General features: G+C 35.1%; 1 protein-coding gene across 4 annotated transcripts; it reads left to right on the top strand.

Moving 5' to 3' along the window:
* Window positions 1–2,282: 2,282 nt before the first annotated feature.
* Window positions 2,283–11,450, top strand: LOC141671482 (uncharacterized). Of its 4 annotated transcripts, none has more exons than XM_074477759.1 (15): window positions 2,283–2,565; window positions 3,575–3,659; window positions 4,961–5,018; window positions 5,267–5,403; window positions 5,720–5,772; window positions 5,846–5,927; window positions 6,023–6,156; window positions 6,316–6,486; window positions 6,588–6,851; window positions 7,050–7,090; window positions 8,032–8,122; window positions 8,201–8,402; window positions 8,495–8,626; window positions 8,977–9,643; window positions 9,944–11,450. In XM_074477759.1, exons 1-14 carry the CDS (start codon window positions 2,397–2,399, stop codon window positions 9,608–9,610), a joined length of 2,253 nt encoding a protein of 750 aa, XP_074333860.1. In that variant the 5' UTR covers window positions 2,283–2,396; the 3' UTR covers window positions 9,611–9,643; window positions 9,944–11,450. The 4 variants fall into 4 exon arrangements, 3 of the variants coding, with proteins under 3 accessions (XP_074333860.1, XP_074333859.1, XP_074333858.1); XM_074477758.1 differs by having other exon boundaries at window positions 9,935–11,450; XM_074477757.1 differs by having other exon boundaries at window positions 9,846–11,450.
* The last annotated feature ends 310 nt before the right edge of the window (window positions 11,451–11,760 follow it).

Raw genomic sequence — 11,760 nt, 5'->3', positions numbered from 1 at the left:
CTATGCTAGCATGACAAGTTCTAAACCTCTATATTCACTTTCGCTTCAATAGAGATTAACACGCTATCTTATATGTTAGCTACGCACATAAGACGAATAAGCACAACCAATACCAGGATATCAATCAATCAGCACACACTAAGATATTGAAACAAATTAACTATAGAAATCCATAAGTAAATCCGTTGGAACCCCACGATAACGATTAGTTCATAACCGAACTCATCGTCACCATGGGTTCCAATGAAAGCATGGTATAAAAACTAGATCTTTATAAACTGAATAATAATTAAAAGTACGTTAACAAGAGTGTAAGGTTCAAACGAATAAGAAAACAAGCATCCAACGTTACAACTTAAGCAACTAATCAATAGTAAAAATAAGATCTTCTTCTCATTCGTTATATTGTGCTATTAGGTCTTCTTACTGCTCTCTCCTTCTTCTCGTTGTTAAAAACGAATTATTTAGGGTATATATAGGCTTCAGGATGATCATGGGCTTCAAAATCTTCAAAACAAAGTCAAAACAGGAATCTGGATGAACGAACCCGCGCGGCTGCCCCCATACCAACGCGCGCCAGCGCGGGCGCGCGCTGTTTCTGGAACTCATTAGAGATCTCAGAGATATCGACAAGTCAAAATGCTTATAGAGATCTCAGAGATATTGACAAGTCATTTCTACATGCAGAAATTTGGAGAACTCGACAAGCCAAGTTCACTTATTGAGAACTAAGAGACCTCGACAAGTCAAAGACACTTATAGAGAACTAAGAGATCGCGATAAGCCATTACACTTATCGAGATGTCAGTTCTCTATAGAATAAACTAGAGATCTCGATATGAACCTCAAGTACAGAATGCAGATAAGTTAGATATTCAAGATTGTCAATCAACAAATGATCTAATCAGTTAGATTGAAAAGTCTACAAAAGCAGCTTGAAGAGTACTAGATCAAAGGCCAATATTAACTGACAGAGGAAAGTCACATATCCACAAGTTATGCAAGGATTCACTAAGCCAGAAATGGAAAGCTTTAGAGATAACTTAAAGTAGGGTTTAGTACATCTTATTGCATGTTGTGGAAACCTGTGTTTACTAATCTATAAAGTAAACACTGGTCCTTTGCTTTTAATATTGTATAAAACAGATTAGTTTTTATTGTAACTATCTCAAAGAAGAAGCTGAGGTCTTTACTTACAAAGAAACCAAGATTTGTAGCAAAACACTAGTTTGATTTTAATACAAAATTAAGTGGATTTTAAAATATTGTGTGCACTATTTTATTTCAGCTGCATTTCTAATCTGCTTTGTTAACCAAGTAACAAACATTCAAAAAGGCTTAAAAATATCTAAAACACATTTACCCCCTTTTTGTTGTATTCATTACCTAACAGACTTTTTTGAGCTTAGATTATTATTTTAATAATGGGGTTTTGTTTTTAATAGAATCTTGTTCATCATCTTAATTATCAAGCAGGGAATCGAGGAGGAGGTTTCTAGGGTTTGATTGAGGAGATTTGTGGGTAAAAATGGGTCATTAGGGTTTCAAAGAGTAACTTATCGAAATTCGGTGAAATGTTGAACGAGTCCATGATTTTCTCTGAGAAACCAAAAGTTTTTCTATATAAATTTGGATAAAAGACGATGAAATCCTTGACTATTCGTTTAAAGTACTAACAGAGTTAGATATAGTTAACGGAATGCACCAATCGATAATAGAAATGGAAGTTCAATATTGCAACAGGTTATTTTGAAATTAAGATGTTGCAAGTGGTGTTATTGTCAAAGTACGAGTACACAAAGTATACTTTATTGTATTTATTATAATTTTAATAAATGTTAGCGATTCCGAATGCTGAGTTGTCGTGTTGTTATTAGTTATTCTCCTATAAATGAAATGGGCCCCTAGGACATTAATATGAATCCCAAGAATGTCAAATTTTGGGAATTTTCGGGATTTTTTTCGATGTATATAACATTTACTTATTAAAATATAAAATATGTGTTTGAATTCTAAAATTCATAGCAGATTTTATTTTGATTTTAATACAAAATTGGTTGATTACCTTATCTTATAAAACCACACATGATATCATAAATTAAAATCTGCAAGATCTGTTCATAAAATTTATCTTTTTATATTATAAAATCAGAATATCTACAACAAATATTTAAAATCTTGTAAAATGAGAATAACAATATCTTGAAATAAATTATCAAATATAATATATTCAACAAAATAAAGAAAAAGGGAGAAAAACTGTAAATACAGACAGCTGTGTGTCAAAATCTGTTTCCTCCCTCTGTATGTATAATCTGTCACACACAACACAACAGACACATATAAAACTAAAACGAGTTGAATTTGGCGAGCTAACTCAGTGAGTTAACAAAACGATGTGGATACGATTCAAGTTTCGAAGCGCTGTGAGCTTCGATGTTGTCGATATAGGTGACCGGCCGGCGATCTCATTCGGAGAACTCAAGTCGAAGATCATGGCTTATAAGAACATCAAGTCGTGTGGTGAATTTGATCTCGTCTTCTCCGATCATCTCTCCGGCAAAGGTATATGTATGTTTTTATGTGATTCGTTTGTGATTTGATTAGATTTTGATTTGTTTTGTGTTAATTTGTTTATAATTGCGTAGAAATGTGTGTGCGAGTGAGAGAGATTGTGTGTGTGAGAGAGAGTGTGTGTGTGTGAGAGAGTGCGTGTATGTCAGAGAGAGAGAGCGTGTGTGTGTGAGAGAGAGTGTGTGTATGTGTGTGAGAGAGAGTGTGGGTGTATGTGTGTGAGAGAGATAGGGTGTGTGTCTGAGAGAGAGAGAGTGGGTGTGTGTCTGAGAGGGAGAGTGGGTGTGTGTCTGTGAGAGAGAGATAGAGAGAGAGTGTGTGTGTGAGAGAGAGAGTGTGGGTATGTGTGTGTGAGAGAGTGTGGGTATGTGTGTGTGAGAGAGAGGGAGTGTGTGTGTCCGAGAGAGAGAGTGTGTGTCTGTGAGTGGGAGATTGTGTGTGTCTGAGAGGGAGAGTGTGTGTGTGCGAGAGAGAGAGAGAGAGTGTGTGTGTTAGAGAGAGTGTGTGAGAGAGAGAGAGAGTGTGTGTGTCTGAGACAGAGGGAGTGTGTGTGTCCGAGAGAGTGTGTGTTTGTGTGTGTCTGAGAGAGAGAGAGAGAGTGTGTGTCTGTGAGAGTGTGGGTGTCTGAGAGAGAGAGTGTGTGTGAGAGAGAGTGAGTGTGTGTGAGAGAGAGAGGGAGTGTGTGTGTGTCCGAGAGAGAGAGTGTTTCTGTGAGAGGGAGATTGTGTGTGTCTGAGAGGGAGAGTGTGTGTGTGAGAGTGAGTGTGGGAGAGAGAGTGTGTGTGTGTCTCAGACAGAGAGGGAGAGTGTGTGTGTCCGAGAGAGAGTGTGTGTTTGTGTGTGTCTGAGAGAGAGAGAGTGTGTCTGTGAGAGAGTGTGTGCGTCTGAGAGAGAGAGAGAGTGTGTGTGAGAGAGAGTGAGTTTGTGTGTAAGAGAGAGAGGACGATGACTGTGTTACTAATCCGGTGTTTTTTGTTTTGATTGAATTTGATGAATCTAGAGTATAATGACGAAAATTATCAAATTCCAAGCAATTCCAGTGTGATTATCAAGAGAGTACCTGCTGGATCAGTTCCTTCACCTTTGTAAGTTTATTGGAAATTATGTTATTGCTTGATGCTTAACATTTTATTGTTCATGTTCTTATTTTTGAGAATATAGTACTTGTTTTTGATTTTTTAAGTTACTCACGAAGTCATGATTAATTGATATATTGCTAATGAGGATGTGTTTTGGGGAAATGTGGAGAACTAATTAGAATTAGATTAAAAATGAATTAATGTATGACCGATTAGTTTTTTGGTCCTTGCATGGATTTGTAAGTTTCTCGGAAGTTATATTATGGTTTACCTGTGAACATCTTGTTATTCATTTTCTTATCTGTGTGATTATATGGCTTCTTTTAATTTTTATTGATCACATATAATTTACTGTGATGTTAACTGAGGGAAAAATTGTTGGAATTAGAAATTTGGAAGATAAAGCATTACTGTATGATTGATGAAGTTTTAGCTAGGTTTGAAATGCGCTTGCATGGCTTTGCTACGTTGACGTAATTTGACCTAATAGAGCACAAGATAAAAATAAATGTTATATGCGCACGTGAAGATGTTAAATGTGAATGTGTCATTTTTGGGTTAAGTTTTAACTATCATCCTGCTTCGAGAATATGTTTTGTTTTTATTTATCCATATGTGCTGATTTTGTTGGAAAGTTTCCTATAAGGGAAGTATGTTTATTTAAAAAATTTACATATTTTATGTTGTTTGTTGGCTGTTTGAGAAATAAGCAAGACTTAATGATTTCTTTGCTTTTTCTCTCGTTCACCATTTCTTGATTTTTCCTACTTGGGTTACTTGGATTAACATTAAAAATGTTTGAGACCAGTGTTGTCGAAGCCATGTCTGCGCGCAAGGCGCAGGGCACTACCCTCACATAGCAACTCAAAAAAGGCGCGCCTTTAACCCAGTAAAGCCCAATTTCATTTGTATATTAAAGGAAAGAGCTGTAGTCCCAAATATCAAACCCTCCCGATCCGTTGGATCAAATATTTCCTATTCTATTTGTCCTTTGTTTTTCTTCCTATGAGACCTGTGACCTGCGATCTGCGATCTGCTTTCTCCTATACTTTTATCTTTTTGGATAATTTCTCTGCTTCTTTTAAGTGTTTATAATTTCGACTTCAGGTATATATATATTACAATGTAAACAAAGTTTAAAAGTTGATATATCTTTCTAATTCTAATTTTTTTTTTGCAATCACACATTTTTAACATTTTTATCTACTGGTACCCCCAAAAGTTTTGTTGATATGCTATGATCAGTAAACAGATATGAAGGCAGTTAGAATATCTTGCTTGTTTTCAGCGGTCTATTACTTTTGCAGGCCTTTTGATTCAACTGAAAATTTGGTGATGAAGAAGTCTGGCGTTCTTCGAGAAAAGGTTCAATATGCTACACATCTTTAATCTTATAGCTGCTTTTTTTCCCTTCTTATTCTATGATGTTACCTTTCCCCAAAAAAATGGCGGTACAGGCTTTTTTTTTCCACATTTATGTCTTAAGCTTTATCATCATAAAGTTGATTAGATCATTTCGTATCATATCAATACATTCCCTATGCTTCTATTTAGTAATTTTTTGATATTCTTATAATTATCTTTAAGGATCTTGACGCCCTTCATATTGGCAGGGTGGAGAAATGCATGACTTCAATGCTTTTGGTATCAATTTGTGTCCAATTCCTGAGAAAATCTTCCCATATAATGATCTAGAATGTAAAAGGAAGTCTATCTGTGATACTGAGAAGGCAAATATTGTAGTCCCAAGGTATTACTGTTCTCATCCTCCTATATCTGCAGTTCACTGTTGCTTAAACCGATAGCACATTTTGTTCTCTATTTAGATCTTATATTTTGTCCTAAAGTAGATGTGTATATAGATCTCTACTAATTCAATTACCTGCTTGATGCTTATGTGATACTTTCAGTTAATTATGTGTCATTCATATTTTCTTGAATTGATGAGTGTCTTATTGTGTCATATCTCTTATACATCTGTATGCCCTTGGATCTGATATATGATCCTTCTCTTTACTTACTATTAGTGAAAGTTTTTTGGGATTGATTGCATGGTTGGTGTCCAGGTTAGGGGGGCAAAAGCTTCAAGCTGATGACCGTGTTGAGGCTATCCTTAAAGGTGGGTATGATGCCTTATGATTCTTCTATCACTCTTTTTGTGCTAAACTTATCATGCTGCAATGCCAATGTAGGTTCTGATCATTATGGCACCAAAGGAAAATTACCACCAGAAATGATGGAACCAAGAGTCCAAGAGAATATGAAGCTGGGAAAGTAAAAGTTTATCCTTTTCACCGCCCTTATTCTTTTTATATTTATTACAGTATGTTTCAGAGGCCTGACAATTTTTTTTAAAAAATTGTTATCAGAAAAGCGATTGACCTCTACGATTTAGCAGAAAAAAATGCCTGCTTACCATCGGAACTTAGATGTCTCATTTGCACGAAGTATATGAAGGAGGCTGTGATAATACCTTGCTGCCACCAAAGCTTTTGTGAAAGATGTGAGTTGCTGTAAATGTTTTCCTCACATGATTGCCAAATTGCAAACTTATTAAACCTTTATCGTTCTGTATTTATCGACTTGTTAATATAATATATAGTAAACCATTACTAGGAACTATAATTTATTGCTTCTGGTTTTTGTTTCCGATATTGTTCAGGTATTCGTGAAGTTCTCACTCAGAAGTCGAAGTGCCCTAAATGTTCCTCGGACAAATTTAAGGCTGAGGATTTACTGCCAAATTTGTCTTTAAGGGAAGCAATTGTGCATTTGCTTGAAGCTCAAATCCAGTTCTGTATTCCAGAATCTGTGTTGCGGAGATATGTCCCAGGTAGAAAACATTTACTAACTCGTTAAGCTGGCAGTGAGAGATAGTGGTGGTTAATATTTTTCTGAAACAAGTAGATAAACTTTTAAAATCAATAAATGCAGATGAAGAATCTGTCATCCAGGGTAACAATATCTCTACTGCTGTGCCTCTTTATCAAATGAGGCAAAATAATATTCTTTACCCTTCGGCTACCGAAAAAGTGTCAAACCGCCTTCTAGGAGAATCTTTTCATGGAGACTCGCTAATAAAGAGAAAATTTCATCATGCGCATCCTCCAAGTAAAATCGAACATCATCCAGGTTTTTCTGATTGCCAAGGAGAGAATTATCCCCTCAATTTGCCTCAGCATTATGCGCAGGAGAGAGGTATGAACCTAAATATGATATATTTCGTTTTTCAAAACTATTTTCAGTGTAATAATTTACTGTATAGTTGCTACAAGTCTCCTGTTTTGCTGTTTTTACGCTTCTGCATGCAAAGATATATGATCAGTGTTAACTTTATCTCTGATAAGTGTTATGCTGACACACAGTTCATTTTATTTATGAATTTAAATTTGACAGGTGAAGATCAAAAAGTTTCAGCTACTGCTATGTATAAAAAGGTATGCACCAGTATTACAATTTTTCCATGTTATCACACTCTTGACTTTTATACTTGGGTGTTACCAACATTTTAGTTGATTAGATAAGTAACTTCATAACAGCTTATACTGGCAGCTCCTGGCCTACTGTGCTAGTTTGATGATGAGATAATGCTTCTTCATTCATGGTTCTTTAAATACTGTAACCACATAGTTTTATATCTTCACAATTTAGATACCCTCCTCCTCGATATGACATAACCCGTATATTGAAGTAAAACAGTAAACCTTCTATGAATAGAATATAACTTTCTAGACATAATATTATCTAGTTAAAAGTTTGCTGACACATTAATAGCTAGGCACCAGATTGTTGTGTCTTGAAATATTTGCTTCACTACATTTTCTGCCATATGCTAGTTCTCATCATGCCAAAATATAGATCTGATGTAGTGGGCATTGTAAAAACGTTCTTTCATTTCCCCTTGTCTCAACAAGTCAAAAATTGTTCGATAGAAAGAACAAATTATAAACCAATGGAGACCAACATGGATCTTCAGGGTGTACTCGTGATGTTTATTTCTTTTCGATGAAGCGACATTTTTTTCTTTTTTAAAAAGAAAGAATTCTTTAATCAAGAAACTGTAAAATTATAGCTGATTTTAAGAACGAATGAAGTGCATTAACCATCTCATATCTACAGTTCTATTTCTGGTCAGTAAACGACATTATGGAATCTGGCACTGAGCTCAAATTAGCCCATAAAGAATTCAACAAATATAGGTTTAAACTTTAAAGAGCAAAAGATTGATTTGGTAATAATTAATTTAGCAACAAACTGCAGTAATTAATTTAATGATATTAATGCAGGAAACCTTGACATGCTTAAAATGTAATTTTATTTATATTTTACACATTATACATTTTTTTAACATTTGTAAAAATGATTGATTGGAATTCAGGTGGACCGTACATGTTACATGTGTGATTCTCCAGACCATTTTATAAGAGACTGCCCCTTCACTAACAGTTCCCATCCTTTGCTACAGACAGGTAATATACTGCACCTCCTACTTGTTAGTGTGCAAATTATATTTTGAAGCTTGCTGCAACTTACTGTTCAAATTCCAGGTAATTCTATGTATGCAGTGGGGGCTATGCCAGCTTTTGCAACACCATATTGGAACAACATTGCATTTGGTCCTATGAGGCCTTTCACTAATACTTATGCAAATCATGGCATGATGCCCTATAATGCATCTATGTTTCCCGTCTCACCTATTGGTGTTTCTCCCTACATGGCATCTATGTATGGTCACATGCCTGCCCATAGGTAAGTTGCTCTATTTCTAGTGCTGTGTGTTTTCTATTAGAAAAAACTCTTTCATCTAAGTCAGTTAGATTGACACTTGAAACATCTTTCAGCGGCATTCCAAGGATGGCTGGCATGGCACCCCTAGCAGGAAACATAACAGAAAACCCCTTCACGCATGAAGATTTCTCGGAAACTCAGAGATTGAAAATCAGAGGGAACCATTCAAAGGAATACATGATGAGGTAACTGATTACTCAACGTGAAGCATGTTACTGACTTGAAGTCCTGTATCCTCTAAAAAAGATTCCAACTCACTTCTCTTGCCTGTTTGTCCACTTAAGTGTTGTTTCTGGATGGGTTGGTCAGTTGTCAATTATCATTAGAGAAATGTGATTTTCATATCCATTCTCCTGATAGCTTCAATGAGTTTACTGTGAAAGAAGCAAGCACTCACTGTTCACTACCATTCTGACTAATAATTAATAACACATGCATTTGCAGTGCACATAATTAGCTTTCCACATGTGCATTCATTTACATCATTTGAATTCTTCTTTTCATTCTGGATTTCTGATTGAGTTCTGCTTTCCAGGAAACAACACAGTGATGATGATGACATACAGACGGTTCGCCATAATCTACCAAAAAGTTCACAAAAATATTTATTTCATGCAGAGAGAGAAAACAGTGGGAGCTATTCGGGACATAAACACACTCAAAGATCGCGAGGTAAGGATCTTTGTGCTGAAGATTTTGATCGTAACACACACTCTTTGCATGATGGACATGGGAAGAACTCTCGTTCACCAACTGGTACAAGGGATAGAAAGGCATATCATGCTGAGAGATCAAATCTCGGGGCAGAATCTATGTCCAAAAGATCTGATAGATATGGTGATGAAAGGCATAATCATCGTCATCATAATATCACTAGGAACCATTATGAAAGAAGGGGGCATTTTGGCGAGGATTCTATCCGGAACGAGCATTGGGGCCAGAAAGATAAAAAGGCTTACTCCGATGAAAAAGCTGTTAGTAAGAAGCATGGCAGCCACTTTGGATCTGGCGAAGAACCAAGTTTTTTTGGGGATCAGAAAAAGCGGCGCAGAGAGAGAGATCACAGCAGAGGTCCCAAACACACTAGAGAATTTTGTAGATCCATGGTCAGGCGGGATGAGGCCTCCAAAGAAGCTAATTATCAACTAAAACGGAAAAGGGTTTACTAAAATGGAAAGATAATAAAAATGCATGGCTTGGAGGTAATTATGTAAATGAAGTAACATATATAGGCCATGTGGTTCAATACAGTCAGTTAGCTTGTATCAATTTGAGTATACTTAAAAATCTTGGTTTTAAACCTTTGAAATTTAGGTAATAAGCGGCCAATACAATTTACTAGATGAACATAAGCAAACATCTAGGATCTAATTTGCAACCTTTTGTTGGCTTTGTTAAATACAGATATTTTAGAGTGGTGGATGTTTGGACTATGGTCAGAATTAACTTTGTTAATATGTGCCAACTAACTGTTTTCACATCTTTAACTTGAGGTGTGGAAGCCAGTTAGAAATGTTTTTGCCAGATAAATGGCTTGTATGAAGGTAGGATTTTGATGTTCATCTGCTGTTCAACCATATTCTTTCCACGGAGATTCTCTAGCTGTTTAAGGTATGTATTTTACTTGATAAATGCTGTCACCTCACCGTGTGTGTGAGATTCGTAAACAAACAAAGAGGAATAATGAATTTAAGGTGGTCTTCCCCAAATTACTAATCCATGAATTTTATGGAGTGAGCAAAAGGGATGGCTTATTACCATCTTTTTTGAAAACTTTAATAATGCCCTCAACACAATAGTAAGTAGTGGATAATATAATATGTTCTAAATTCACAAACAGAAGCTGCAAGAAAAGGCACTCTGTTTTATCCTCAGAATTTTAAATTCATTTCCTTTCTGTTTTCAATCTCACTAACACGGTGTTAGTCTCAGTATAGCATTAGTAGTATTATACAGTAAATATTTAATATTCCCTGCATCTAAATAATGATATAATATAATAGAAATATGGATGGGTAATTTTGCCCAAGGATACCTTCGATTAACCTTTTTTACTTGCACAAGTAGCCAGAAAGACAGGGATGAAACTTGACTTTCTGATTGCCACGTTCAGATATCAGACCATTTCAAGACAAAGGTATTAATTTTCATTGTTTATCATTGATTACATGTATTAAACATATTGTTACAATATGCGGTGGGGTGGGTTCATGTTTCTGGTATAGACTTGTTATTTGCTGTTTGATCTGTACCATTAAGGAATTTTTTCTAAAGAAAAAGGTAAATAATTATTATAAATTTGGAGACGTGTTGGTATTTAATTTATGCAAGTAAATATAACAAAAAATAGTTGTATTGTTATTTGGATGTTGCTCTGTGTAAAACATGAATATAAGGTGATATGATATCAAATATCGAAAGCATTTCCTGCATCTATGTGATGTATCTTTCTATCCTTTATATGTATTCAATTGTATGCATGTATGTGGTAATGTGAATGTTCACTTTTATGTGTTATAGATGATAATGCCATGCTAAAAGATTTTCATGACGAAATAGACGGATTAGAAAAATCATCAAATTATGTGGTTTCCTGAATTGAGATATACTTTTACTACTAGTAAATTCATTCTGTAAAATTGTATGCTTCTATGTCTACTCTCTAAAGGGTATATTAATTTTATACTATATGCTATGCTTTTATTATCTGTCTACTCCCACGCCCAAAGTTTAATTTTTCTACACTGCGAACAAGAGAAACTTTGAATTTCTCATACCTATAGAACTACTAGTTTTTGTATTCGTTGCACACTGATGACTGATTTAATCAAAAGACTTGTCTTGTAAATGTTATTTTATAGTCATAACTCTTGTCCAAATATAATATAGGCACGTGGGTGGAAGGTTTTGTATCTGGATCTTGATCCCCGGACTGTAATTTACAAATCTATTGTGTATTTTTGTTTCAATCATGGTTAGTTTTCTAAATATATTTTTACTAATTTTCCCCTCACTTGCTAATTCTAACATTGAACAGAATAACATTATCTAGATGTTCTTGCCATTATAACCTCAATGTAAGAAAAAAAGAATTATTGAAGGCGGGATAAAAATCTAAAGAAAAATAATTAAATGTCCCTGGACATTTGGAGTTGTGTCATTGAATTCGGATCTAAATTTTCCTAAACAAAATTCAGGGTAAGGGTTGTAAGTTGAAACTTCGGGTCCATTCTTGGTTATTGAGTTTAATTGTTTTTAATTTTTATTACAGTTAGTTTAAAACATTTTGAAAGTATAAAATTGTGTTGGAACTGGATTC

Source organism: Apium graveolens, chromosome 7, assembly GCF_009905375.1.
Source record: "Apium graveolens cultivar Ventura chromosome 7, ASM990537v1, whole genome shotgun sequence".
Classification (NCBI taxonomy): Eukaryota; Viridiplantae; Streptophyta; class Magnoliopsida; order Apiales; family Apiaceae; genus Apium; species Apium graveolens.
This window is presented reverse-complemented; position numbering and strand designations above follow the sequence as displayed.

What these genes read in the sequence shown, in the direction of transcription:
- LOC141671482 (XM_074477759.1), top strand. Translation starts at nt 2,397, where the DNA reads ATGTGGATACGATTCAAGTTTCGAAGCGCTGTGAGCTTCGATGTTGTC. An exon ending in CGATCATCTCTCCGGCAAAG is followed by an intron (nt 2,566 to 3,574) that starts GTATATGTATGT and finishes TGATGAATCTAG; the next exon opens with AGTATAATGACGAAAATTAT. An exon ending in TGTTGAGGCTATCCTTAAAG is followed by an intron (nt 5,773 to 5,845) that starts GTGGGTATGATG and finishes ATGCCAATGTAG; the next exon opens with GTTCTGATCATTATGGCACC.